Source organism: Phalacrocorax aristotelis, chromosome 1, assembly GCF_949628215.1.
Source record: "Phalacrocorax aristotelis chromosome 1, bGulAri2.1, whole genome shotgun sequence".
NCBI classification, from domain to species: domain Eukaryota; kingdom Metazoa; phylum Chordata; class Aves; order Suliformes; family Phalacrocoracidae; genus Phalacrocorax; species Phalacrocorax aristotelis.
Genome location: NC_134276.1, coordinates 1,736,741 through 1,764,690, shown reverse-complemented (window position 1 = coordinate 1,764,690; position 27,950 = coordinate 1,736,741). Strand labels below are relative to the sequence as shown.

The window sequence follows — 27,950 nt, the reverse complement described above, 5'->3', positions numbered from 1 at the left end:
TAAGTGGATCCTGGACCCCTGCTTCAATATTTGTGCATCGCTGGGTGTGCAGGACACTTCGTAACATTTCATCATCCTGGGAGATGAATTTGCAGGGAAGGAAGAGGGGGATAAACCATCCTGGTCACATTGCCCTGAAACTTCTCCTGGGGTGAGTTTGCTCTCTGGGGGGCTGTGGGGGCTGAGGTTGGGGTGTAGGACTCACACGGGGAGCAGGAGAGGCTGTCAGACTAGGGAAGGGGGGTGTGAGACAACGTGGACTTGTCAGTCGCCTGCCATGGGTTTGACTGTTCTCATGAGCCCTGGGAATGAGGGGAAGATGGGATAATAGAGATTTAGGGATTTTTTTCAGGAGGTTTGTTCCCTCTTGGTTTTAGGTCACTGTGGCCACCAGATCTCTCCAGTACCTCTCGATCCTTCTGATACCTCCAGCAGTTCCTCATCTCCCCTGTATAGTTGGAGTTCATTTATCTGCAGCTGAGCAGAGCACTCAGGTTTGGACCAAGAGTGTTAAAAAAGAGTAGTAAAGACCAAGAGTAGCAAAGCCTCTGTGGACACCTACATCACTGAGACAATGCTAGTGGGAGAGACACCCACTCACACAGGGATGTTCGAAGGCTTCAGGAAGCCGTCAGGGAGAGGCAGGGCAGAGGGTTTGGATGGGACACACATGAGGTATCAGTAAATGCCACCAAACCATCAGCTCATGCGTGTGTTTTCGGGGCATCTGCCTGGGGAGTTATTTTTTTCTTGCAAAGCTGTGTGCTGAGCAGGACAGAGCACAGGGGAGCCACGCCTTGGGTTTGCACACCCTGCTTTCCAATGCCTGGTGCCCTTAACAACCAGCAGCAAAAGCGTTTAAGGGAATTTCACCCCAGTCCAGACAACCAGGGGTGCCGGACTGATTTTTTACCCAAACCCCCTGCTGCTTCAGGGCTGTCGGAGCAGGAGAGGCCTTTGAGCTCAGAGGCCCTGGTGCGTTAATCTGTTCGTTAGGTGGGATGTTGGGAGGTGTTTTGTGTCCCAGCGTGGCATGTGGTGCAGGTGCCCAGTTGACCATCAGAACTAAACCCCTGCTGCGTGGCAGCCTTCGGTCAGAGGGCTGGGCACGGTGATTCAGATTGCTCCTATGCTTCAGTCCAAGGTGAGATCAGCTCAGTGTATGTCATCACTGACAGCCTCTTCTCAAAGCTCTCCAGCAGTGGGAACCCTGGAGCCTTCCCAAATGAGCAAACCCAATCTTTTAGTTTCTCACTCTTTTATCTGAATTTCTCTTGCTGAAATTTAAGCCTGGGATTTGTCCCGTCCTGCTGGGATGTCTCCCCCTACCTGCCATCCAGTCTGAACAAGCATTTGTTTCTGTTACGTATCTCCATGGTAAGTAGAGGAAGAAATCTCAAATGCCAGCGCGGCTCAGAAGACGTGTTTCTTCTCACAGGGCTGCTCCAGCCGCAATCCTGCTTTGACACCCCCGGCTGCTGCCCCTCCACCCTCTGTGCTTTCCAGCCCAGCTGCTCCATCAGCTTCCCCTGGGATGCTGCTGCCTACCAGGCTCATCTTCAGGCATGGAAGAACTTCTTTCTTAGCCCTCAGCCTCGCCAAGGGTGACTTTATGTTGTTCTGTTTTGTTTTGGTTTTTTCCTGGGGAAGGTGCATCGACTCTCTGTGTGGCTTTACTTTAAAGTCAAACAGAGCTCTGGCCTTTCTGTGTATTGCCTGAAACGCAGATGTTAGTAGTGCTGGGGCTGGATGTCACCGCGATGGTGATTGTACACAGGGTTCTGAAAGCATGACTTGGCTTTGCAGATTTCTCCATTCAGGGGCTTGAATCACCTTGAAGAACAGATTTTTTTTTTTTTTTTTTGGCATTTTTAAGCCAGCCTTAGGCTCAGAATCCCCCTCCGGAGGAACTTGGTGCTTCCTTTGGCAAAGGAGCCGGTGCAGGGTATTTCTGTCCGCCCAGCTGCAGCATGTGCTCACCTCACCTCCTTTAAGTGCATCCCTTTCCAGTGGGGCCAGTGATCATAGCAGCACCCCTGGATCATCTGTGTGCAGGGAAGATGAATCAGAGAAAATCAGAGGAGGCAGAGCCTCTGCACTGGTTGCTATGGAAATCTCTTGTGTCTCTCTTCTGCTTTTCATCTATTTACTGGGGCACTAAAATAACCTGTCTTTTCACCATATTTTAGTGTCAGGTCCCTCTCTGATGAAGGTTCTCAGCTACCCTAGGCACTGGGTGGGCGGCAGAGAAAATGTGGCTGCAGAGATGGAGGTGAAGCCCTACACCTTTGGGCCTCCTTGAAAGCCCCACGGTTGGAGGGAGGAAGGGAAGAGCCGTGCCCAAGAAACAGCCTCTAAATGTGTGCCAGGATCTTGCTAGGGGTTATCATTTACTTGCTACTCCACCCCCGCGTCTATCTTTAGTTGCCTCTAGATTAGCTGTCAAATGATTAAAAGGACATCAGCGCATCGATCCTCGCTGTTGTGGGGATCCACAAAATGCAGGTCGGCAAAAAAAGCTAATTTCCAGGAAAGAAAAAAATTGTAGTGACTTTATTAAGACAAATGATGACATGAAGGAGGCAGCGGTTTGGTGCCGGGTCTGGACTTAGTCCAGCAGCTCAGGTGCCTGTTCTGTAGATGTGGCTGCTCGGCAGAGTCCAATGGGGTGTGTTATTCCCATGGATGCCCCGGCTCTCCACAAAGCTGCCCGCTCCCCGGCATCAGCCTGAGCTGGGGGCTGGGGCCTGGGGAGCCCTTGGGAACGGACAGAGAACATGGGAAGAGGGGGCAGTTCCCCACCAAAGCCACTCGTGGGACAAGCCGTCGTGCAGAGGCTCTCTGCAGAGGTCCTAGCGACAGCAGATTTGGAAAGGGATCTCTGCCACGTATTCTGCCAATTACTCCTGCACATCCAGCCCATGGTTTCTGTGTCTCCGGCTTGTCTTCCAACCCAAACCCCTGCAAGGGAGAGTGTTTTTAAACTGAAGGAGGGTGGGTTTAGGTTAGTCATCAGGGAGAAATGTTTTATGCTGAGGGTGGTGAGACACTGGCCCAGGCTGCCCCGAGAGGTGGTCGATGCCCCATCCCTGGACACATTCCAGGTGAGGCTGGATGGGGCTCTGAGTGACCTGATTGAGTTGGGGATGTCCCTGCCCATGGCAGGGGGTTGGACTAGATGATCTTTAAAGGTCTCTTCCGACCCAAACCCTTCTGTGATCCTATGATTCAGGATGTGCGGAGCTCAGCGCTGGCCTGCAGAGGGTATCCTAAGCCCGTGCAAGGCTCCAGCCTCGCATCCCGCCACCCCAAGCCAAAATTTCTGCCTTGCCCAGCCTGTTGCGGAACATTTCTGTGCTTCTCACCTCTCCCACGGAGCTGGCAGGGTTTCGCCACCGCTGTTTCTCTTTGTGGCCCTCCCAGCAATGGCTCCGGCCCTGGCCAGACGCTTGCCATGGGGTGCACGTGTGGATGTTTCACAGTGGAGACAAGAGATACGGACAGGCCCAGGGGACTGTGCTCCCCCATTTTTTCCTCTCTGTCCTTCCCACTTGCTTTGCCCAGCCCCTCTTCACCCCTCTCTTATCCTGTTGCTGATCTCCATCCCTGGAGGGGTACCTCTGCTCTTACTATCTTCTCTATATCTGATTATAGACTATTTACTGTGCATTGGTCTTGTTCTTGGCACCACACTCAGATGCTAAAAGAATTACCGGATTTCACATTCCAGGTTGGACTATGTTGTTCCATTGGTAAATTATCTTTTTAAGCCTCATCAGCGAGTGACTGCCTTAAACCCCAAAAGGTGCAGCTTTAGAGCTCTTAAAAGTCCTCCAGCACTCAGATTCATGCAAAAATGACCACTGCCTGCAGTAGTTGTGGCTGTTTGCGTGGGGAACAGACGTTCTCAGATGCTGGCAACCCAGAGCTGGCACATGCTCCCGCAGGGTCTGACTATGTCCTGGTGCAACTCCGCAAAGCCCTTGGGAACACGCTTTGCATTCAAGATGTTGTAAGAAATTACGTTGCCTCCAGCACGAGTCCTGCGGGTCATTAGATCGCTGTAGGGTGACAGATGTAAAGGCTGCTCCTCCTTTTCCCAGGAGCATGAGTCAGGAGAGGTAGGGTGATGCCCTCAGGGGAGGTAGAGTGATGTCCTCTGTAGACGGTCCTTGTAGTTATAGAACTGCAGGTGGAAGCAGCTTCCCTGAGTTGCTGCATCACGAGGAGGTGCTGATTGCTTGCAAGCAAGGTGTCTCCTTGCAGCTCCAGGAGACACTCAGTGCTGACTTCTAGCTTGGAGGCACATCTCCTGCCATCACTAAACCAAAGCCAGGCCCTGGGACGAGGCGGCACAGGAGACCAGCTGCAGAGGTGGCTGCAACGAGCCCACTGAGGGGTTCAAGGGCTACACCGTCAGTCATGGGAAGGAGGTAGCTCCTCTCCTGTGGTTTTACTCTATCAATTACAGCATTACTCCACCACTGATTTGAGAAGGGACAGCATAAAAACAGGCCAAGGCTCAGCCTGAAGGATCCTTGCCAGCTCTCCTCTTCCCACCCCGACTGGAGCTGCAAAGCCAGCGGTGAGAGGAGCTCCTGGGGGCATCATGCAGGGAGGCAAGACTGACGCTGCAGCTCGGAGAGAGATGTTTTGCTGTCTACCTCTGCATGGTGCCCTGAGGGAGAAGTGGGGAACTGAGCCACCCAAGCCATCAGCCCTGATCACACAAATGTGTCCCGTCTACCTCCTGGTAGCTTCTGTGCCTGCAGGGAGGAGGGCTGTCGAGCAGGATGGGCCAGGAGTAGGAATCTTACACTCCTGCCCAACCCATGCGTGGGCTCAAGGCTTTGAGAGGTAGAGACTGACTTCTCTGTGGTGGCCACTCTTGGATATGGAGGAGAATTCATAGCTGCTGCCTGCAGGAAAGGCCAAAAAGAGAGACAAATAGGAAAAGGGCCGATAGGAAGCATTTCCAGGAAAGGCAGCTTGTGGCTGATGCTCTCCAAGCAGGACTTTGCAGGACCTCATCCTTCTGCAGAGGGAGCACAATGGCAGTGACATGTAGAAGGGACGAAAGTGAGGAGAGCCCTCCTTGAGGAGGGGAGTGCAAGGGAGGGATAAAGCCCATCGAAACAAGGTGGATCGAATCAAGGTGGTGTGGGAAGGCAGGTGGAGGGGATCAGTCGGAGCTATGCCTCAGCCATGTTTGAACTCTGCAGCAAGGCTCAGGCTGGGCTGCCAGTGTTGGTGGCATGTCTTCTGCTCCTGGAGGCCTTTGAAGATAGAACTCTTGCCCTCCTGGGAGGCTGGGCTGGAGCTGGGGACTGCGGAGGTACAGTGAGCTTGTGTCTCCCTGAAGAAGTGGCATGAACCAGCTTTCAAATCTCCGGGCAAGGAGAGGAAACCCGTGAGGCTCCAGATATAGGAGGGGAATTTTGTCCAGATATGGGAGGGGAAACTTGTGGTATGAAGAAAATTTGGATTTTGCTCAATTTAGCTGTACCCCGTGGAGTATGGCAGAGAGGCATCATCCCATTTCATGTCCATCTCTCTGGGATGGGAGGACTCTACCTCCATTTCCCCTGATGCTAGCTTGGGCCTCTGGCATGCAGATGTGGGATTCATCAACTCCTCCTCGAATGTATGTGAAAAATAAAGGACGTGGTCGCTAGTTGTCAACAGGGATGGAGGAAGACTATGGGCTTACAACAGGAATCTCACCCCGCTTTGCACAGCCCCAAATTTGGGTGCCAGCACATCTGCCCTCCCACCGGCCACAGTTCATAGAATCACAGAATGCCCTGAGCTGGGAGGGACCCACAAGGACCATCGAGCCCAGCTCCTGTCCCTGCACAGGACACCCCAAATTCACACCAGGTCTCTGAGGGCCATGGCCAAGTGCTTCTGGAATATCGCCAGGCTGGTGCCCTGATGCCTCCCTGGGGAGCCTGTTCCAGGGCTCCACCACCCTCGGGGGGAAGAGCCTTCTCCTAATGCCCAGCCTAACCCTCCCCTGGCACATCTCCCTGCCGTTCCCTCGGGGCCTGGCGTTGGTCACCAGAGAGAGAGACCAGCCCTGCCCCTCCTCCTGCCCTTGGGAGGGAGCTGCAGAGCGCCATGGGGCTGCCCTCGGCCTCCTCTGCTCCGGCTGAACAAACCCAGGGACTCCAGCCGCTCCTCGTACGGTTTCCCCTCTAAACCCTTCCCCAGCTCCGTGGCCTCCTCTGGACACTCTCCAGTAGCTTTATACCCTCAATGTCCTGCGGCACCCAACGCTGCCCAGAGCACTCGGGGTGAGGCCGCCCCAGCGCGGGGCAGAGCGGGACAATCCCCCCCTCGCCCGGCTGCGATGCAGGGCTCGGTGCCCCCCAGGGCACGGCTGGCCCTCTGGGCTGCCAGGGCATGCTGGGGGCTCGTGTTCAACTTGCCGCCCCAGGTCCCTCTGGGGAGCTGATCTCCAGCCTCCCACGAGGCTGTGACAGTTTTGCTCAGAGTCTCACGCCACAGCCTGTGTTTAAAATCAAAAGCCGAATCCACTCACGGGAGGTGATTTTCCCTGCTTGATGAAAGGGTGTTGGTGCCAGCTTGGATTTTGTTCCTGGCTGAGGGTCGGTGGACTGGGCTGGCTGCAGGGCTTGAACAGGGACTGTGGTTTTTACTGCGGGATGACTGGTAATCAGGATTTACTCCTGCATTCCCCAGGATGGGCAGCCTTCATGCCTGAGCAGAAGAAACCACATGAAGCTACGTGTTTTTGCAGCCCGATGTCAAGTGAGGCAGCAGCTCCTCTGTCCTGGGGACAGGACTCACTCCTGCAGCTGGATTTCTTTAATCCGCCTTGCAACGGTTCACAGTCCTGCAGATTTCCAGCTCCGTCGCCTGCAGCTGGCAGCCTTCGCATGTGCGTTTCTCCTGGCCCACGAACTCGTGCCGGCTCGAACGTCAGGGATGCTGGGCTGCAAACTTCCAGGGAAAGGTATGGTGTGCAGCCAGCTCCTCCAGCCTGCAGTCTAGCCAGCTCACGCTCCTGCCACGAGGCTTGCGTGGCGGGGGATGTTATTGGAACCCACGCTGTTTATTCAGTAGTTTGTAGGAGAATCTCAGTTTTCATTCGAAAAAAAATAAAAAATAAAAAAAGGAATCGTCTTGTCTTCTCGATTGCCCAGAAAACATGAAGCGAGTTTGACCTAAAGGCTCATGAACCAGAAGGCAAATATAAAGGACCCAAGTTTTATTATTGGCAAGCCAATCCCATGGTTTTTGGAGCCTGCTTCACGATCGCAGATGGATTGATGTTGGCAGTATTGAACTGTCAGCCGGATTCCTTCGCAGATGAAGATAAAGAGCCTCGTTTTTGCCAAAGGGTGAATGTATTCTTTACGAGACGCAACAGAGATGTAACACAGCACCTTGCTCCTGACAAGGCTGGCCTTTATTTCCTGGGTCTGCGCTTAGGACATGGCTGAACTTTCCCATAAGTTTTAGCCCTGATACAGGGCCAGGATCTACAGTCCTGAATTCAGCTGTTGCTGTTGCAGTGGAGACGCAAAATAACTTCATTGACTTGGGCTTTGCGTCCCCATTTTTCTAAGCACTTTCATAACTTGCCCACAGTCCTACGCTACAAATGGGCTTTTCAAGTCTGCCCTGTGCGAGGGAAGAGCTGGGAGAGGAGGTACCGGCTGTTCCTGGTGAGAGCTGGAAGGAGTCTGCTGTTTACTCAAAACCCTTTAATATCTTTATCGAGGCATAGGAAGAAATAGAGGGGCATTGGGAGCAAAATTTGCAGAGAGCTGGAAATGAGTGGAGCGGTGAAACAAGGGAGGCTGGCTTAGATTGTACATTGGGGACCGTTGGGTGAGTTGAACCTGGCCGGTGTGAATCTGCACCGCATGGAGGCACAGAGCTGCCAGAGCATGGGTAATGGACGGGGGACAGTAAGACAGGGACAAAATGTGGGTCCTCCAACCACAGCATGGGACATCCCTGGGCAGCAGAGACCATCCCGGCCTTTGGGTTGCTCTGGCACGTCAGAAGCTGTAATCCACACGGCATGTTGCTGCCTTCTCCAAAAACCAGCGTTGTAGTTCGTCTTGAAGGTGCGTGGTCACGTCAGGACAGCTCCGGTTAGCCCTGAAATACAACAGCAATGGCACTGCTTGTGCTTTCTGTAGACGATGGGTGCCAGACGATGTGCAGAGCAGCCCTGGGTTCTGGGCTTCTACGTTCCCTTGTAGTGACTTGGTCCTTCAGCAGAATCACGCTCGCAATTCACAGGGGAGGGCACCGAGTGGTAAAATTATTTTTAGAGCTTGTAAACAAGCAGACTTGTGACGATCCCTGCAGATGACCCGGCTCTGTCTCCTGCTCTGCACACAGGGCCGTGCTCCTTGAGGATCATGGATATTCCCGTGTGGAACAGTCAAGGCAGGGTGGGGACTCGCCTGTGTTTGCTAGCCACGGTTCGGTGATTGATACCTTCCTCCTGAAAGATACGTCCAGCCCGTGCGGGTGAAGAAATGCATGAGGGTGGTGAGACACTGGCCCAGGTTGCCCCGAGAGGTGGTGGATGCCCCATCCCTGGGCACATCCCAGGTGAGGCTGGATGGTTCTCTGAGCGACCTGATTGAGTTGGGGATGTCCCTGACCTTGGCAAGGGGTTGGACTGGATGAGCTTGAAAGGTCTCTTCCAACACAAAACCTTCTGTGATTCTGTGATTGATTCTTGTGCTCAGCAGCTTAAAGAGAAAATAACAAAGCTGATGACTTAAAGTGTTAATAGGTTTCTTATTACAAAGGAGTTTTCCCTCGTACCGAGCTCCGGGAACAGGTACCTACAGACATAGTTTGGTACAAGGGGATGCGTTTGGCTCCTGGAGAAGGGCTAGGACAGACAGAAGCAAGAGATGGATGGAAAAAAAAAGAGGTTTTGCTGCAGAAATTCTTTTTGACTGCTTTCCTCTCCGAGCCAAATGGGGAACGTGGTTGGTGTGACCAGGATTAAGGGTTTGGGGACACCCTGGAGTTGTCGGCAGGCTGGTGGCTTGGTGCCACTCTCAAGCGGGTTGGCGTCAGGCACAAAGATCTCACACCCTGGAAAGCCCAATCCTCAGCTTGAATTAATGGAGGAGAATAACTCACTTGGCTGATGGAGGACATCTCCAGTCACCTGGTACCAAAGGGATCACAGGTGATTAGTTTCTCTCCGGCCAGTGGTGCGAGGAAGCTGAAGATGGGGGGAGGAGAGAGACCCCGTGGTGTAGAGATGGAGCCATTTCCAGAGGAGAAGCCCAGGGCTCCTGCAAGGTCCGAGACCTCCAAGCCTGCCCAAGGTGGGAAATGTGGGCAAGAAGGTGTTCAGCACTGTGTTAAAGCCTGTATTTCTTGTGCTAATAACGTGTCTTGCTCTAAGCACACCTGGAAGTATGAGGTGTGAAGGTGGAGGGTAAAAAACCATGCAAAATCTGGCCTTGGGGGGGGGTCTAAGGAAGCCACAGGAACCCATCTCCATGATGGGCTGGTGGCCCTGGGTTATTTTGGCCATGGGAAGCAACGCTACTGAGTGGACATGGCTGCTCAGGGAGGATCCAGTGCTGCCCATCTTCTCCCTGAAGGTCCTGGAGCGCAGAAAGCTGAGCCCCACAGACAGGCAGAGCAGCTCCGGACCACTTCATGCAGGATTTGGGGAGCAGCGGGAGCGGAGCAACGTGCCTGGAGGCGAGGTGGCTTCTCCAGGGGTGACTGCATGACCGGTAGCTTTCCAAATGACGGTGTCCAGCAGCTCCATGTGCTGCGGAGACGAAGGGCAGCCGAGTTGCGAGTGCTGCTCTCCGCTCTGCTGGGGTGGCAGGAGGAGGATTTGGGATCGTGGCTGGGCGTCTGGGGGGTGTCCTGCAGGCAGAGGCGATACTGGTCGTTTAAGGTTGCTTTATGCAGCTGGCGGAATGTAAAGCAGCTGGTGGGGAGAGCGAGCTTGACCGCTTTGTCTCGCTGAAACCTCTGCCCCTGCGTGCTGTGTGAACAGGGGGGATAGCTGCACCCCACTACCCCGGGAAGGAAGGAGCCTGTCCATGGCACTGGGAAGGGAACTGGGGTTTACTGGGAAGGCAGTCAGGGCACTGGGGGTCCTCGGTGGTGGAACAGAGCCCTGGGAGGGGAGGCTGCAGCCCAGATTTCTGCTTTGCTCAACTCAAAGCGTGGGATGCTCGGGGCTGTCCCAGGGCAGGCTTCGCCCCAGCGTGGGGTAGGTGCATCTGCGTGGGCTCAGCCCCAGCGTGGGGCTTTAAACATCTCCCGGGGGGAGCTTAAACATCTCAGAGCCAGGCAGGGTTTAACAGGGAGCAGAGGTGCAGTCGGGCCTTGGGAGGGACGGGGGTGACACAGCCCTTTAGTCTCACCTCCTGGCTCGTAGCACCCCAGGACAGGGTCCAGCTCATTCCAGCCCCTCCTCCCCACCCCCGGGCTGTGCCCCCCAACCGCCCCGCGGAGCCCCGGCCAGGCTGCAGGGAGGCAGGGGTTAAACCTGCGGCTCCCGCACCCCCTCCCCGCCCGCCCTCCCTCCCTCCGCCCTCCCGCTGCCGAGGAATTTCCTAAAACACCCCCCCAAAAAAGGTGGGAAAATAATAATAATTAAAAAAAAACCAAACCAACAAAAACCACAACCCACCCTGCGGATCTCGACACCCCCTCTCCATCTCCGCCTTTAATACCAACAAACAAACTCCTCGGCTCTCCCTAAAGGAGGCGCCTTTGATCGGAGCCAGACGAGCCCCGCCGGGCACCGGCACCGGCACCGCCGGACACGGGCACCAGCACCCCCAGGCACCGACACCCCCGGACACCGGCACCCCCGGCATCCCGGGCACCGACACCCCCGGACACCGGCACCCCCGGCATCCCGGGCACCGACACCCCCGGACACCGGCACCCCCGGCATCCCGGGCACCGGCACCCCCGGCACCGGCACCCCCGGCATCCCGGGCACCGGCACCCCCGGACACCGGCACCCCCGGCACCGGCACCCCCGGCATCGCGGGCACCGGCACCCCCGGCATCCCGGGCACTGGCACCCCCGGCACCGGCACCACCAGCATCCCGGGCACCGGCACCCCCGGCATCCCGGGCGCTGGCAGCCCCGGGCACCGGCACCCCCGGCACCCCCGGACACCGGCACCCCCGGCATCCCGGGCACCGGCACCCCCGAGCACTGACAGTGACCCCGAAGCATCCGGGGCCGGGACCGAGATACCCCCGGGCACCGGGACCAGCACCGGGACATCGGGCAGCGGCACCCCCCGGGCACCGGGACCGCGGCACCCCCCGGCACCGGGACCCAACCCCCCAGGCGCCGATCGCCGGGCTGCGATGCTTCCCGGGGCGGGTCCCCTCGCCTTCCTCCTCCGGTGCCTGCTGCTCCTCTTCGCCTCCGAGAGCCGAGCCGGGGCTCGTAAGTCCCCCCCACCCCGCTCCCCTCCTGCGCTGGGTCCCTCCGTGCCTCAGTTTCCCCATCGCTGGGGTCCCCAAGGATTTGCGGGGGTGGAGGGGGGGCTTTGCGGGCATGGCTGGGGACAGAGGGAGGCTCCTCCGTGGCTGTGATGTCCCAGGCCGTGCAGCAAGCTGGGTCCCCCGTCCTGCACTGCTGGGGACACGGCTGCGTCCCCCGCCACCTGCTGCTGTCCCCGGCTGCTTTGTGGGGACGTACAGCACCGAGCATGCTGCGATGAGGGGGGCTGTGGGGTTTGGTGGGTTGGCAGGGACGTGTTGAAGGGCTGGGACCCTCCTCCTGTGGGCCCGAAATTGTGTGGGGTGAGTGGTTGAATTACAGCCCGTCCCCTGCACAGATCCCACCCCACCTGGGTGCATGTCCCCTCTGAGGGTGGTCAGGAATGCGGGCATTTGGGGAAATGACCCCCCTCAAACCAAAGATGGGGGCTTTTCTCCACATCCATCCATTGTCCATCTCCATGTCCATCCTTCCTCCGTCTCCACGTCCGTCCCTTGTCCTTCTCCATGTCCGTCCCTCCTCCGTCTCCATGTCCATCCCTTCTCCATCTCCATGTCCATAGCTCCTCTGTCTCCACATCTGTCCCTTGTCCTTCTCCACGTCTGTCCCTTCTCCATCTCCATGTCCATCCCTTGTCCTTCTCCATGTCCGTTCCTCCTCCGTCTCCATGTCCATCCCTTCTCCATCTCCATGTCCATAGCTCCTCTGTCTCCACATCTGTCCCTTGTCCTTCTCCATGTCCGTCCCTTCTGCATCTCCACATCCATCCCTTGTCCTTCTCCACGTCCGTCCCTCCTCCATCTCCACGTCCATCCCTTGTCCTTCTCCATGTCTGTCCCTTCTCCATCTCCACATCCACCCCTTGTTCTCTTATTACCCCCGCTCCCAGCTGGCTGACTGGGGTGGGTAGGTTTTGGGATGGGGAAGGGAAGAAGTTCAGCACTTCCTTGTGCAAAAAGGTTTGAAGGACTTGGCAAGGGCTGTTTAGCAGCTTGGAGGGTGCTGGAGGTGTTTATCAGGGCCAGGAGGTGGGTTTGGCTTGGGCAAAGCACTGGGACCCCACCAGCAGGCGCTGGGCACCCCTACAACGTTGCAAAGCCACCAGAGTGCCGAGCAAACCAGAGCAGGACCTGTTGTGTCCCTACATTTATTCTCCCCTTTAATCTCCCGAAATCCCAACAGAGTCTGTCGGTGGCTGCATTAGGGTGATTTACGACTTTCACACTGCCAGCAGTGCATTAGGCACTCGGCAAATAATCATCCTCCTGGAGCTCTGACCTGAAATGTGAGCGCTGGATTGCTCGCCCTGGTGGTGGGGTGTGCTGGGGGGGAAAGGCGGGCAGATGGATGGGGCTGTGCGGAGCCTCGGAGAGCAAAATCCAGGTGAGTTTCGTTCCTTTCCCTTTCCCTGGGCTTGTTGAAAGCCGCTGAGCTCAGACCTCAGCATCCGTTCCTTGCGCGAGGGATGCGGGTCTGACTCCTTGCCTCTGCCAGGGCTGCGTTAGCTGTGGTAGCCACGTTAGGAGGAGGATGGAGACATCTCCAGAAGGCGAAAGGGATGCTAGGTGAGGTAGCTGAGGCTGATGGTAGCAGAGCACCTAAACTGGGCACAAATCAGGATGAATGGCGACAGGAGGGGTTTGTCTGCTTTGGGGGAAGCGCTGGGGTCTGTTTGCAGGACTTATCATGGTGATAAAGGGCTGGCGGCTGTGGGGCAGGGGCAGGACCGGAGCAGGGAGGTCCAGTATTGCCCCCAGCCCCGCATCATTTTGGCTTTGCCACCGGGTGCATCCCACAGTGTGGGGGGCTTGGCTGGGGCTCCAGCCCCACCAAGGGGCTTGGTGATAAGGTCCTCATCAAATCGTGGACTTTTCTCCACCGTCCACCTCTGCAGCTCACCGCCTCACGTTTTTTCTCGGGACTGAGTCCTCAGGGAGAATGAAGACAGGAATAAATTAGTTACGAGCAGGCTCATCAGCCAAGAGACCTACAGTGTCGTGGCTAAAAATAGGTAAGAAGCAGAAACGCGCGGGCTTGAAGGCAAGTCAGAAAAGAAGAATTTGCCCACAGAAACAGGCTATTTTAGGGGATTTAAACTCTCAGCTGAAAAAATATCAGAGGCACAGGTTACTGGGCCGAATGTGCTGCAGCCCGGCCACTATGAGTAATTCAGCGGCAATAGTTGAATGCAATGAGGTTTTGGCTGGAGGCATTTAAACACCAGCATCTCTGGAGAGCGTGGGGCAGTGGTTTTCTCCAGGAGCTTGGAAGTTGCCATTTCATTTCTTTTTAATGTGGTTCCTGGAGAAAAGGGGGTTTGTGGGATCAGTCTGTCCTGTGAGTTCAGATCCAGTGTGAGGAGAGACTGAGCGGTCCAAGATGGGAAGGACAAGGATGAAAAGCAAATCCTGCTGGTGGCCACAGTAAGGGAGAGGCGAGGGCTGCACACCCTGCTATAGGCAACTCTTCAGCATCCCCTTGGGAAGGAGAGGAGGGAAACAGGTCCCTGTCTGTCACTTGCAGAGCCTGCAGGGATGCTCTGGGTCCAGGACTTTGCTTGGCTTCTCCACCCTGGGGAGCTCGGCAACACTTCGTGAGGCTGCATTTGCAGAGCTGCAGGGTTTTCCAGGTGCCCAAAGTCCCGAGGAGAAATTCCCAGCCCAGGACTGAGCGAGGCGAGTGCGTGGGAAGCAATCTGGATGGGAGCGGAGTCGTTTAAGATGCTACATGTCAAGTGCCCGGTGTGTTTTAACCAGTCCCTTCACAGCTAAGTTGCATTTTAAGCCCTTCATAAATACCAGGCTGTCATAGGAGCGCCTGGACTTTCTGTACCAGACAGTGCTTTTTACACTTTATTTATGGCTGCTCTTAAAACTTGCAAACTGGTTTGCATAAACACCCCACCGCATGCTGGCAGGTGCGTGACCTCTGAAAAAGCTGTTGGGGCCGGGAGCTTGGCTCAGACGTGCCCTGCTTGGGGGAGAGCTGAGGGGGGATTGCCTGGGGGTGCAGAGATGGGAGAAACCCCTGTGCCATGAGATGAAACAAGGGAGAAGCGGAGTGAGACCTGTGGGATGATTCGGTGGCATCCTTGTTGGAGCCAGTTTGGTACCTGGAGTGAAAGCCCCTGCTAGGGAAACTGAGGCACGGGGCTTTCCACGCTTTGGGGTCTCGTAAGCAGATTAGGCTCTCTCTAGCCATGAGTCAGGGCTTCACCTGGAGCAGGGACTCACCTCTAGGGACTCCGCAGTGTCCTGCAGCATAGTGGAGCTCCGATGTGAGTCTGGATTGATGCCCGGTGATCCCACGCGTGTGGAGACCAGGGCTGGGTGACGGGTGTGTGAATGGGAGCCGTTCCCTGGGCTGATGGGACAGTGATGTAAAAGCAGGTTTAAATGTCTCATGACCCATCAGGTGTGGAAAACCCCGACGTGGGAGTGGGGGAGGGAGGGGCAGGGTCTTGCACAGGTGCATGTGTATGTGGCTTGACTTTGTTGAGCATCAGTCCCTATATCCAGAGGGAGGTGAAGTGAGCTCGGCTGAGCCTGAGCCAAAGGAGGGTTTAGCAGCAGAACATGGTGTTTGAGGAGCCATCACACTTGCAGGTTTAATAGCTCACCTTGGTTCCTGCCACCATGCTCAGGATTGGTGCAGGAGAACATCTGACCTATTTTGGCCCCTGGTTCAGCCATGGTCAAAGCGTCCAGGGATCAGTCACACCATGTTGGGAAGCCCGTGGGGGCGTCCTTGCCCTCACAGCCCACTGCAAATGTGGAGGGGAGCAAAGAACTGGCTCGAGCGAGCTGTGTCAGCAGGTGGGAGAGCTTCAAGGGACAGGTCTCATGGACATCCCTGAGGTCAGAGGATGTCCAAGAGTGGTCTGACCAACATCAACCAGTTTGATGGTTCAGCAGGGAGGCTGCGGGGTCTCACCCATCTCCCCTCAGTTCATGGTCTCTCACTGGATCTAGAGCAGGTCATATAGACGTAGGATGGCATCTTGTTGGTGGCTGGTGTATGAAGCTGTTGAGGTACGTCCTAAAGAGGCGTCGAGGCCGTTCTGGTGTGAGAGAGACATCAGCAGTCACTGAATGCGGTGCGGGACGGGTTTCTCCACACCATTCAGTTTGTCACCCTGGGCTGATGTCTCTAGGCCATCTCATGAAGATGCTGCTCTGGGGGATTCGTAGAGTGTCTCAAAGATTCTGCGATAGCCTCTTCTGGGTTTTTAAATATCCCAGTAACTGGGAAGCTTCCTGCAATACCTGTCCTAAACCTTCCAGGCTTTGCCCCAAGCGGAATGCTGCTTCTTGTCCCTGCCATGGCCAGAGATCACCCTTTTCTTTGCAACAGCGTTCTCTTGCCTCATCCTCCCCCTCATACTTTCCATCTCATATTACATACCCTCCTTGCCATCCAGGATGCAATTAATAATGATTAATGACAATTAATGATAATCAAAGTAAACCAGGGCCTGGGCACAGTCTTGAGCATTGTCTGGGGGTGTCCAGACTCTTGCTGCAGGTGCACTCCCCAGCATGGCGTTGGCCAGTTCCAGCTTGGGCTTTGCCAAATGCCTGGGGACAGCTGGGCCAGGGCAGACCCAGGAGGCGGGTATGGACACGAGCTGGGCCAGGCCATTGACCTGGGATATTCAGTGATTCGGGTGTAACCAGGTGGTCCTCACCCAAGAAAACACTGGAGCCAGGGGAGAAAACGGCTGTTGGATGGAGAGGCAGGGAGAAACTTTCCTCCTCCATGCTGTGCCCAGTAGAGTCCTTCAGGGTGGGCAAGGCAGAGCATCTCCCATGTGGAGGAGTCACTCTCTGCAGCATCTGCTACCTTCCCTCTGGGCATGGGGCCACATGACTTGCTGCTGGGTGGCAGAGGAATCAATTCCACATCTTTCAGCTGTTTTTTTTCCTGGTCCATACAACCCATAATGGTACTCTGAAGAGCAGAGTCTTGTATCAGGGGAGTCTTGTATTTGGGAAGAAACTGGTTAGGTGGGACCCGTTCTTGGGGTTGTTTGTCCTTCCCACCTCTGCTCCTGCTTCCAGGTGCCATACAGCCAGCTCCAAGCGTGGAGCCTCTGGCCTGCAATCAGCAACCTCTGGTTGTGTCTCCAAGGTGGTGTGGACCAGACTGGCCCGCTGTCTTCTCCTGCCCAAGGATCGTGTGGTCCTCGGGAAGGAAAACAAGGTGATGGCTTCCTCTGGATTTTTGGTATTGCAGCCTTGAAAATGCTCCGCAGCTCAGGAGCTGTCTCTGGAAAATGAAAACTAAAACAACGTGACTTTTGTGAGCCTGCTGTTGCCGAAGACGCAATAAATAAGGAGACTTAACGTCACGGGAGCAATTTACTGCCACAAATGGCTGTTCACTCTAAATGAATTGGGAAGATATCCAACGTTTGACCTCTGAAAATGAAATTATTAGCCTGGCTTGGGAAAACATGATCCAGAGCCTCCAGCTTTTCAGCCTCCTCCTTCCATCCATCCCCAGCTTGCTTTTAACCAAACACGCTGGTGCCTCTTGCCAAATACGCGGCATAGTGCTACTGAGATGCGGACAAGTGTCTGCTGCTGCCCAGTGCTGCCAGTCGGCTTTAATTTTACCAGCGGGCCCTGTGCAGACATGAATCAGGCTGCTTTCGAGGGCTGGACCCAAACCAGGGCTCCACTTGTGAAAGGCAAGTGATTAAATGTTTGAACGAAGCAGCCAACTGGCATGGGAGCCTGCAAGCTGAGCGGGGCTGTGTCACATGAAGGCAACTTGATTTCTTCACCCTCGGTGTAATTCATGAAGATGCTGCAAGCAGGGAAAAATGAAGTCATTTTCTCACCCATTTGCAAAACGCTGATTTTTTGTTTTGTTTTGTTTTTGTTTTTCTGCCTTTCTCCTGGGTTTCTTCGGTTTCCAGCCTCGCACTCCCCATTCTTGCATGGTTTGCTGTAATCTCGTGTCGTGCATGGCCAGGAATATGGGTTTTCTGCCTTGTTAGAGGTTTGGAGCAAGCCATGGGGATGATGTAAAGACCTGGGTAGGGAAGAGCCTCCTGCTTGTCCCTCTGATGACATCCGACCCAAAGTTATTGCAATTCTCCACCTCTGCAGATGCAACGCTGGCCCCACACAGCTGTTCTTGGACTTAGGCAGTCTGGACAGCTGGTGGCCACCTCCTTTGCAGGTACAACTTGGAGAATCACATGCTTGAAGCCATTAACTCAATGAGGAGCTCAGGGCTGCTGGCGGACCTGTAGGGCTTGAGTTGGAAGGGACCTGTAAGGATCATCACAGACCCATAGGGCTGCTTTTCCTGATGGCTACAGGGTCCGGCCGTGGTAGGGCATCACTTAGGTTCATCCTGAGGATGGTCAGGAGTTGGACAAAGGATGGCAGCCTGCCATGGTGTATTCATATGAGTTTTGTCTGGTTGGTGGGAGAAACATTCACATTAAGCAGGTGGCACCTCCAGCTTTGGCAAGGTGGGACAACGCCGGCCAGGCTCTCCAAACCACTGCTTTACCCCAGGTGACAGAGCAGAGCATGGGATGGCTTTTAGCATCATTAGGGTGGTGAATGTCCCTGAGTTCATCTTGGGGACGCTCAGCTGTTGATCAAGGAGTCCTTCCAGCAGCGTAGTGGAGTCAGCACCCACCAGCTTGCCTGCCTTCATGCGGCGGGTGACGGGAGCTGGGCACCATGCCTTGGAAAACAGCTCTCTCCTCTCTCCCCACATCCCCAGGGCACTGCAAGGTTTTAAAAGACCTGTAAATGCTTCAGGGAGCCTTTGAGCAACGTAATCACCCGAACTACCTCAAATCCCCTCGATGACATAATCTTTTAAGTCACCTTCAGTTTTTAGTGGGGCTGTAAGCGCTTAAACCACTAATAACACACATGGGCAGGCATGTGCTTATTCACGAAAAAACTTAAGCCCCAGCATGTCCCTCCGGCTGGTCGGTGCTTGGGGTCGTGCCACAGGAGAGCAGGAGCAGCCGACAGGCTCTGGTGGGAGCTATGGGGTCCAGGTTCCTGCAGGACTGACCAGGGTTAGAGCTTGGTCCTGCAGGACCACGCGATGCTTTTTGACGTGAATATTAAGGATAACTGAATTGGTCTTTCTGGCCAAAGCCCTGCGGTTGTTGGTGGTGATTATGGCCACAGTTTGTCCCACAGGTCCTGCTGCAGGCTGGCCTCATCCTTCCAAAGGATTGGTGTGTAACCAAGGGCTTGGAGGTGGAGGGGGTTGATATGACCTGCTAAAATCTGGGGAGAGGTTGAATCACCAAAGGGGATCTCCTTCACCAGGCATGCTGGGCCCCATCTCATCTCCCTGTGCCATGGCAAGGTTAAACCCATCCCAATATAGGCAGGGCTGGATCGTTTCTGAGACAGATGCCTCCAGTTCAGGAGCACGGCTGGAAACTGGCTCTTCTGGGATGATAGGATCAGAGGAATAGAAAAATATATGGATTTAAGTTTTTCAGGGCAAGAAGGGGATCAGGTGGACTTGGTGTCTCCATGGGCAGCCCCATAAATGAAGAGCATGGTTCAGGGCACTCCAGGCAGACTAGTGCCTTGCTGAGCCCAGTAAAGCCAGGGGCCTGAGCCTGGTGGGATGAGGCAAACCAGCATGGTCCTGCCCCGTAGGGCTGATGCTTGTCTGTCCATGTGCTGATAGCACTTGTCCAGGGGTCCTTGAGAGACTGAGCTGAAGCTCTTAGGGGGAACAAAATATTTTCCTTCAGAATGTATTTCTACCCTAAAATGTCTTTTTTTCTTCTTTTTCTTCTTTTTTTTTGGGTGACAGTGAAAATATCTCCTAAATTCAGGCTCTCCTATCGCCCCCACCGCTCCCAGCCCTTCTGGTCTTCCTGGGGAAAATTCAGTCCCGTAGCATCACCTGAAATCACGGAAACACAGACTGGCGGGGGTTGGAAGGGACCTCTGGAGATCATCTTGTCCAACCCCCTGCTTGAGCAGGCACACGCAGAGCAGGGAAATCACCTGTCCATCTTCCAAAGAGCACTTGTACTGACCTATTTAAGAGTGACAGCTCTAATTTTTGCCTCAGAAGCACCCATTCTCTTCCTTGCTTGCAAAGGGAGTCCAGCTTGCTCAGAGGACTTGCTATTTGGTCAGACAGGTCCCAGCCCAAAAAAACAAATCACAGCAAAAAAAGGCTTTTGGGGAATGTATTCCGCGTGGGGTCTGGTGGATGGGATGTGGCCATCAGCTACTCATGGAGGACAGCATGAAGGCACAGAGCGGTTCTTGCTCTTCTCATTGTGGACAGAGGAGAGGTCTCCCAGGGACCATCCCTTTCTCTCATGTAGCTTCTCCTGGTTGACTTTCAGGGCCAGATATGTTCTGCGACTTCAACGGCAAGAAGTACAGCCTGGGCGAGAGCTGGCACCCCTACCTGGAGCCACAGGGGCTGATGTACTGCATCCGCTGCAGCTGCTCCGAGGCATGTCCCCGCGAGGTGTCACAGGAGGTGGTGGGGATGCTGCTGCACTGGGGCATCGCTTCGGCAGCTTTTAAGCAGATCAGTCTAATTGGATCAGAGATGCCCTTTCCAGTCCCGTAGGGACGTTGAATTAATTTATTTCCTTTCGAAATAGCCCCATATTCCCCTGGGGGTGTTGGGTTGATCTTGTGAGGGAGCTGTCTCAGTAGAGTTGGTGGGCTGTGGGTGGAGGTGGCTCAGGGCTGCTGTGGGACCATGGGTGGCCTTTGATGATGACAGGTGAGACCATGAGCTGGCTGAAAGCAGGGTCTGAGCCAGGGATGGAGACCTGCTTGAATGGGTGAGCTAAACCAGCACAATCTACCATGATAATGGGGCCATCATCCAACGTCTTCCTCCTCTTGCAGGGGTGAACATGTAGCTGAATGAACTGTCTTTCTCTCTCTTTCCCCAGAACGCCAACATCAGGTGCTACCGGATCCAGTGCCCGGCTCTGCAGTGCGCCAGCCCCATCACTGACCCCCAGCAGTGCTGCCCACGGTGTCTCGGTAGGTGGACATCCCATGGGGGGGTGGGTGGTGACAAGGTGGCCGTGGTGCTGCAGGGCATGCCTCAGCTGCAGTTGCTTGAATGCTCACAGCTGGGGCAGTGCAGCGATGCGGGCTCTGGCCCTGCTCATGGGGTCACCGCAGCAATGGCAGTGTGGGCTGCTCACGTTGCTTTTTCCCCGCCAAAAAAAGCTATTTTGCTGGAAAAGGGCTGTCTACCAGACTGCTTTCTTCAACTCCTGTCCTGCTCCCCCATCCCAAGAAGCCTCGTATGGACAAAATGTCAGGTCACAGTTCAGTGACAAACCAGAAGCTGGCATTTTATTCAGATCATTTGCCAGCAAAATGTGTTTGACACAGGAAAAAAAGACTTTTTTGGCAGCGCCACTCTCCAAAAGCTTTTGGGCACATAAATTCCCCCGGGTCATGCAATGCCCCGGCCACTTCTTTGTGATAACAGCCATGTGTAGAGGTCTCCTTGTCCTTTTGGGTTGGGCTGGTGGGGAATCTGCTGAGGATCTGTGCTCCATCGGGGCCAGGCAAGGGCTGGGTCTCATCCTGTTGTTTCCTCTTCTTCTTTTCCAGAGCCACATTCCCCTTCTGGCCTCCGGGCGCCCATCAAGTCCTGCCAGTACAACGGGACAACCTACCAGCAAGGCGAGATGTTCACCACCACTGAGCTCTTTCCCAGCCGCCAGCCGAACCAGTGTGTGCAGTGCAGCTGCTCCGTAAGCGACCTGCAAACTCGCGGGAGGCGGGGAGGGCTTGGGGTCTGCTTCTGCACCCCAACAGTGTCCCACCAGGTCAAAAATCTCATGAGGACCATTGGATGGTACCAGCCCGTGGTGGGATGGTTTATCAACAGGATCAAGTTGTCAGTGCAGGAGATTGATCTTCCTCTGAGCTTCCTCTGAAATGGTGCCTGGTCCTCCCTGCCCGGTGACTAAGGACCACCGCAGAGCTGGGTGCTTCCCCCTCTGCCTGGGTGGGTTATCCGCCCTTGACCCAGAGCAGGGTGTGCTGCAAATGTCTGCTGGGCCCCGGGGTTGGAGCACAAAGCCCTCGCCTGCGTCTCCTCCCTGGTGGGAACAGCACAAACTGCTCCAAGGATGGAGAGATCTCAGTGGAGGTCCCACAGGCCGGTTCTGGGTGGACCCCACTGGGGCTCCTCAGGGTGGGCAGGGGGACAGCCCTGTCCCGACTGAGCTCATCAACAAGTTCATTTGCCTGCTGCGAGGACCAGCGCTGTCCCTGCAGCATCCAGCTATCCCACCTGCCCCTCTGAGGCATCGTACAGCAGATGGCCAGCAGAGAGGACAACCAGGAGCCTTTCCTTGTACGTGCTTGCTGCAGAGCAGGTGGGGTTTGTAGCTGGAGCACCTGGGGGAGCTCAGCATACGTGCAAGGCAACACGGATGCCGTTGAGCCCACTGTTGAGCTAGTGGGACTGAGCTGAGCTCCAGAAATGATTTGATGGCTCCCAACCACTGCTGGGTACCTGGGTCTCACGGTGCCTCCAGCAGCCAGCTCCTGCCCTGCATGGCTGGAGATTACCCCCAACTGGGAGGTGACAGCAGAGAGATGGGGGCATTTGCAGCAGAGCTTGGCCATCAGGGATGGTGCCTGGTGATCTTCATCTCCCCTGCTTGGATTTAAGTGAAAGATGAACCTAGGGCTGAGACGTGCTTGAGCACCCGGGCAGCTGGGCTGCACCAGGAGCCAATTTCACCTGGAAACTCCTGCAGAGCATTCACCAGCCCTCCAGGCCACCGTGTGCAGAGCTGCGCCCTGGAGATATGCATGTGTTTTCCAGGCTGTCTATGAAAAGCCATTTTCAGGAAGTGTCTTCCTGTCACCCTGAGCTGCAGTGACCTTTGCAGGACCATTGCATGCCCATCTTTCTTGCTTGTCCCGGTCGGTTTATCTGCTCTGCCCTACCCAAGGGCTGCAACAGCACCCGGGATGCTATGTGCTCCTCAGTGTGCATCCCTGTGGTGGATTGCCCATCCAGCACCCGTCTGCCAGCACCAGAGGGACCTTCCTCCTCTGCGAGCCTCCAGCAAAGCCTTGAGACAGGGCTTGGCTCCACTCTGCCCAGCCCTCTCCCACAGGCTGGGGTCCTGCAAAAACCCATCGAAAACCGAGTCCTGACGCTTCGTTCGGGAGGCGTGAGGCAGTCTGGCCAGCGGTGATGGGGAAGGTGTGTGTGGAGCGTGGAGCCAGGCATGCCAGGAGCTGAGTGTTGGGAGATAAAAGGAGCAGCTCCTCCTCCTCAAAAAGGGAGCGAGGAAGGGGGATAGAAAGTGCCAACGCTGGACTTGGATGCTGTGGGGAATTGCAGCAGCTACAACCTCTGCCATAAAAAAGAAGAGGGGTTGCAGACTTGGCTTTTATGGCTCATCATCCAGAGCCCTTGGATGGGACCAGGCTCCACTGGTCTGGGCTTTGCTTGCAGCAAATAATTTGACTAAGCTTGGCAGGAGAGAAAAAGTGGTGAGCGAGCCCGGACCTCCTCCCTCTCTCATGCCAAGAGCACACACACGGTGGTTACCATCGGCTGATGCTTGATAGTAAAGCATCTGTGATACCAGGATAGCTGCTCTGAGCCTTTGGTGCTTGTGGATGCCCCAGAGCCATGTGGCTTGGAGCTAGGTAGCAAGAGGAATAGCTTAGACATAGAAATCATAAGTTTTGAGGCTTCCTCTCTGACGGACCCCAACTGGATGCCGGCCCACCAAGCTGGGGACAAATGCCTGAAGGAACCCTCGAACTTGACTGTATGTGTCCACCTGGCCCTGTTCTCCCACCCCACCTGCCACCGTCCCCAGGAGTCTGTGGACCCTCGTGTCCCTCTCAGAGGCACTGGCTCTCGCTCAGGCTCTGTTTATTCGGCAGGATAATGCCTTGGATACGAAGGGGAAAATAAAAGGATGGCTGTGGAGCCTTGCAGCGGCAGGGTCTTGGCGGGCTGTGTCTGATGTTGTCAGCTGCTAGAACAGCTGCGTGAACAGCTGGTCTAAACCTCTTTGAAAACCTCCCTGAGACCAGAGCTTCTGGGATAAATCCTGGTTTTTATGACATTTGCTCTTTTCTGCCTGAGGCAGGTCTTTGCCTTGAGCTGCTGGTTAGAAGGAGAAAGAAGGAAGAGGCTCCATGGCCAGACCCTGCTCCCTGCAGATGTGGACCCTGTGGAGGTCCCTGAAGCAGAGAGCAGGGTTTGGTTTGCAGCAACCTCCACCAGATCCTCTCATTTACCGAATTTTCTCCCTCCTCTTCACATCCCCTGCACAGCGTCTTGGCTTTCTGATGATAGAAGAGGCTGCTGTGGTTTGGTTTTCTAAGGAAATCCTTGGTTAGCCTCTTGGTTTTGGTTGACAGAGAGCTTAGGGAGACCCAGAGAAAATTGCTGCACGGAGAAGAGGACCTTGCTGTTGAGGTCTGGCTGCTGCCAGGCTGCTGAAAATCCTTCCCTACCCTTCTGCAAAGCAGCAAAAACATAGCCGTTCAGCAAACAGGTGCCAATCCGTTGTCTGAAGTGGGACTGGGATGCACTAAGGTCAAGACTGGCCTTGGCCCATGGTTTTCAGCTTGAATCACTAAAGCAATGATGTTTTCCAAACTAACTGCCAAGCCAGGGGAAGAATGCCTACACCTGAACATCCATCCACAGCTCTCAACCCAGTGTCTTTGTGCGCTTGACTCTGGTGATGTCGAACAACCCAACGCAGCGGGAGGGCAGAGCTGTAGCGTGGGCCTAGGTCTGGGTTCAGCATCACCTTTCCACGTGTCTCCTCCAGGTCCTTGTTCTGGGAGACGTCAGAGGAAAGGTTTCTGTGCCACTTCAAACTGGCAGGTGTTATGCAGGGTTTACAGGTGTGTGGTGGCTGTTTCAGATCCAGTAGCACTAACGATGCCTGAGAGCAAGTCACTGCCTCCCTCTTTTTGGGGAAGACATGAGCACGTGGATGGGCACTCGGTGAACCAGCCATGCTAGGAGAGGAAACCATCCACCACGCTATACCCTGCAGGATGGAGAGTGCGGCAGGGGCAGCTTTTCAGCTTTCATCAGTTGCTAGATGACTGGTGATATTTGAGGATGGACTATCGGGGTGCTGATGATTTATGCTAGATCTGCAATTTGAGATGCTGGCACCCCGACACAAGAGGACATACAGTCCTGCCTGGATGTTGGTAATGCTGACAATGCTCTTTTTATCTCCTGCCCTCCTAGGAAGGCCAGATCTACTGCGGCTTGGTGACCTGCCCAGAGCTGTTGTGCTCCTCTCCCCTAACCATGCCGGATTCCTGCTGCCAGGTCTGCAAAGGTAATGAGGGGCCCAGGAGCTGCTCCTGAGCGAGGGCTGGGACACCCCCACTGGTTGCCACCAGCTGTCAGGAGCCATTTCAAGCCACTTCAGCAGGATTTTGGAAGCCTGTGCTACAAATCAGGCCGCTTGCTATTTCTTGGTTGCACCAGGAAACAAAAGATGAGGGCTCAGTTTTTTCCCCGCACACCTAGTTGTGTCCTGCCTCCCTGCTGGCTAGGGCTGAGCTCTTTGCCCTGCCACTGGTGTATCATACAAGAGTCGTGACCTGCATGGAGGGCAAAGTCCTCCAGACCACTCACCCACCAGGATGAAGTTGGTTGTATGGACCACGTAAAGAGGATGCGTGCTGCTCTTGCGCCAGGGAAGTTTCCAGGACAGTCACGGAAACCCCCTCCTCCCACCCCAGTACAGCATGGCTGAGGTTCACTTCCACAGCTGGGGGAGAATCGTTTGAATTTGCTGCCGGTTCCCAAGTCAGACTCAAGGGTGACCAGGCAGATTCACACCTTGCTGACAATGAAGTCACAGCGTAAAATGACTCTTTAATATGGGAACTATTTACAAAGCTGGAAGGCCATGGTGGTCTCCTGGCCATGGCCACATAATGACCTCTTCCAGGTGCCTCCTCCAGACTCCCCTTCTGCAGTTTGTGTTCCTCTCTCCTAGTTTTCTTTGGTGCAGCTGGGGCATGTCATTGACTTGGTGAGAAACATCTTTGGATTTCTTTTTAATGCCAGATCATTGCCATCACCTCATACTCTACCTCTGGGGTGTTTTCATGCCACTTAACTTCAGAAGCTGCAAGACCATGTCTTTCTCGGAGCTGAGCTCTTGTTAACAGTCAGTGGAGATAAAAGGGTTTTGGGGTATGACTTCCATTTGCTTTGGGTGATGTGAATTGCGTATTCAGAGGTCCTCTCTCTCCAGACCTCACAGGTGGGCCAGCACCCTGAAGACAGCTGCTTTTAGTCAGCTGGACCCCAGAAAGCAAATCCTCATTCAGCCCTGCAGCATTTCACAGGATAATGTTTTCTCGTTGCAGATGGCTCATATGAGAAGTCCGCAGAAGAGGAACCCCTGCAGTTAAACAGAGGTGTTGTACGTGACTTTTGCATTTTAAAATTCAGATCATTGCTTCTACCACAGCCCCATTAAATGGCTCAAAGAAAGCCATTTGCTCTTGGCCATAGTCTTCTGCAAAGAAATGACCCACAGCAGCTCTAGGAGGGCCGTCAGTTCCTTGGACAGCAGAACCAGAGACACCTGGTTTGCAGATGATTTGTGTCTTGGCGTTGACTCTAGGTGAGGGCTATCAGCATAGGCTGAGACCTCAGAACACCAGGGGAAGATGCTTGTCCTCTTCCTCTGAAATGTCTCTAATGTCTTTGGAAGAGCAAAAGACCTGTGGAAACTAGAAATCTTGGGCAATTCTCCTCCTTGTTGGCCAACCTGGCTGAGGTTGGCCAGTGGGCTAAGACAGCTGAGGAACATGGCTAGAGCAGACTCAGAGGTGACTGACAGCCAGATGTGATCCTTACCCATAGAGTCAGATGGCCCAAATCTCTCTTTGAGGGCTTTTGCTTCAGGAACTTCTGTCTCCTCTCCACCCTGGGCTCAAAGGTGTCCTGCCTCCCAGCAGTAGCTCCCTCAGAGCAGCCAGCGCTGGAGCTGGCCACCGGTGTCCTTTCCCCAGGCTGTTTTTATCGGCGGCAGCACCAGCAAGGAAAAAGTGACTCTTTGGCTGTTGAGGGTTGCTTCGTGGTGACATTTCAGAGCTGGGCAGCCCATGCCAGGTCTGTGGGATTAGGTCACTTAACAGCTCCTGGCCCTGCCCTTTTCCATACTGCTGGGTGAATTGCCAGCGTCACACCTCCACCACCTATAAAACCTCCAAAATAGACACAAGGGGACCCTTTGTGCTGCATGTCTTGTCCCAGCAGTTTGCTCTTGGAAGCCTGGGATGTTCCTGGGATTTCAGTCTTGCTGGCCAGCAGCCCCACACCAACCCTCCTGGTGCCAGCCAGGTGAGAGGGCAGGATAGGGCCCGTCCTTACCTCTCTGGTCCTGGTTGGGCTGCATGGACGCCAGTCCTCGTTTTCCCAGCAGGCATCTAGAAAGGACCAGCCCATTTCCCTGCCTGTGTTAGTGATGTAGGACCTCACCTGAGGGCATTGGGATGAGAAGGGTGCTGCCCCATGAGGGTGACCCACTTGCAGCATAGGGTGGACAACAGTGTGGGGCATTGATACAAAGCGCTCAGCACCCTTTAGGTTGCCAGATCATGGGGTGCATGGCTTTCTCCAGCGTGCTTCAGAGTGAGAACACCCCAACTGTCTAGGTCTGAGTCCCCTTCTTTTCCCTGGCTGCTCACAGAGGCACTCACAAGACCAGTGCTTAGGGGAAGCGATGGGCAAGAAGCCACCCGGAGCCACCGCGTCCACTCTTCTCAGTTCTTCCCTGGAGTTCATTCCCAGGAGCTTCAAACCCAAGGGAGGAGGTGGCACCACAGTGAAGATCGTCTTGAAGGAGAAGCACAAAAAAGGTAAGGGGTGGGGGGCAAGCAGTCTGTATATGGCCTAAGGTGACTTCTCTGGGACTTTGCATTCTCCAGGGAATCTGCTTCAGCAGCAGTTTTCCACCACCAAGTCCCACCTCCCACTCCTCTGCAGCCAGCCTCACCCAGCTATCTCAGCCCTGGTGGCCTGCAGCCTCTTGACTGCATGGATCTACCACTTCCCAAAAAGGGTTGGAAGAAGATTGGTCCTTGGGGTGTTTTGGAGGTCTGGGACCCAGGAAAGGAGGTGCTCAGCTGGAAGACTCCACATGATCCTTCCAGGACAGTGCCACAGAGGGACAGGCTGTTCCTCCTTGCACCCACCCACCATGTGCTGGGTCTCTCCCAGTGCTGTGGTCTTCCTCCTGGAGGAGGGAGTAGGAAAGTGAGATGAGGAAGCAACCCCATGGAGCCAAAGGGGAAAAGACAGGTCCTGTCTCCTCTTGGGTGCTCTCCCATTGTGTCTCCAGAAGGGCTCCTTCCAGTCCTTGGCGATGCAGCCCTGGAGGAAATTTTGGGACCTCCAAAAATTTTCATGG

At 54.9% G+C, this 27,950-nt stretch overlaps 1 protein-coding gene across 1 annotated transcript in view; it reads left to right on the top strand.

The window, feature by feature from the left end:
• Positions 1-11,073: 11,073 nt before the first annotated feature.
• The window catches only part of CHRDL2 (chordin like 2), a 28,393-nt gene continuing 11,516 nt past the window's right edge, over positions 11,074-27,950 (top strand). The window contains exons 1-7 of the mRNA XM_075081887.1: positions 11,074-11,449; positions 19,869-19,981; positions 20,436-20,529; positions 21,115-21,257; positions 24,761-24,854; positions 25,900-25,955; positions 27,231-27,399. Of these exons, the coding sequence (XP_074937988.1) occupies positions 11,368-11,449; positions 19,869-19,981; positions 20,436-20,529; positions 21,115-21,257; positions 24,761-24,854; positions 25,900-25,955; positions 27,231-27,399 (751 nt within the window). The 5' untranslated portion in view covers positions 11,074-11,367. The remainder of the gene's footprint in view (positions 11,450-19,868; positions 19,982-20,435; positions 20,530-21,114; positions 21,258-24,760; positions 24,855-25,899; positions 25,956-27,230; positions 27,400-27,950) is intronic.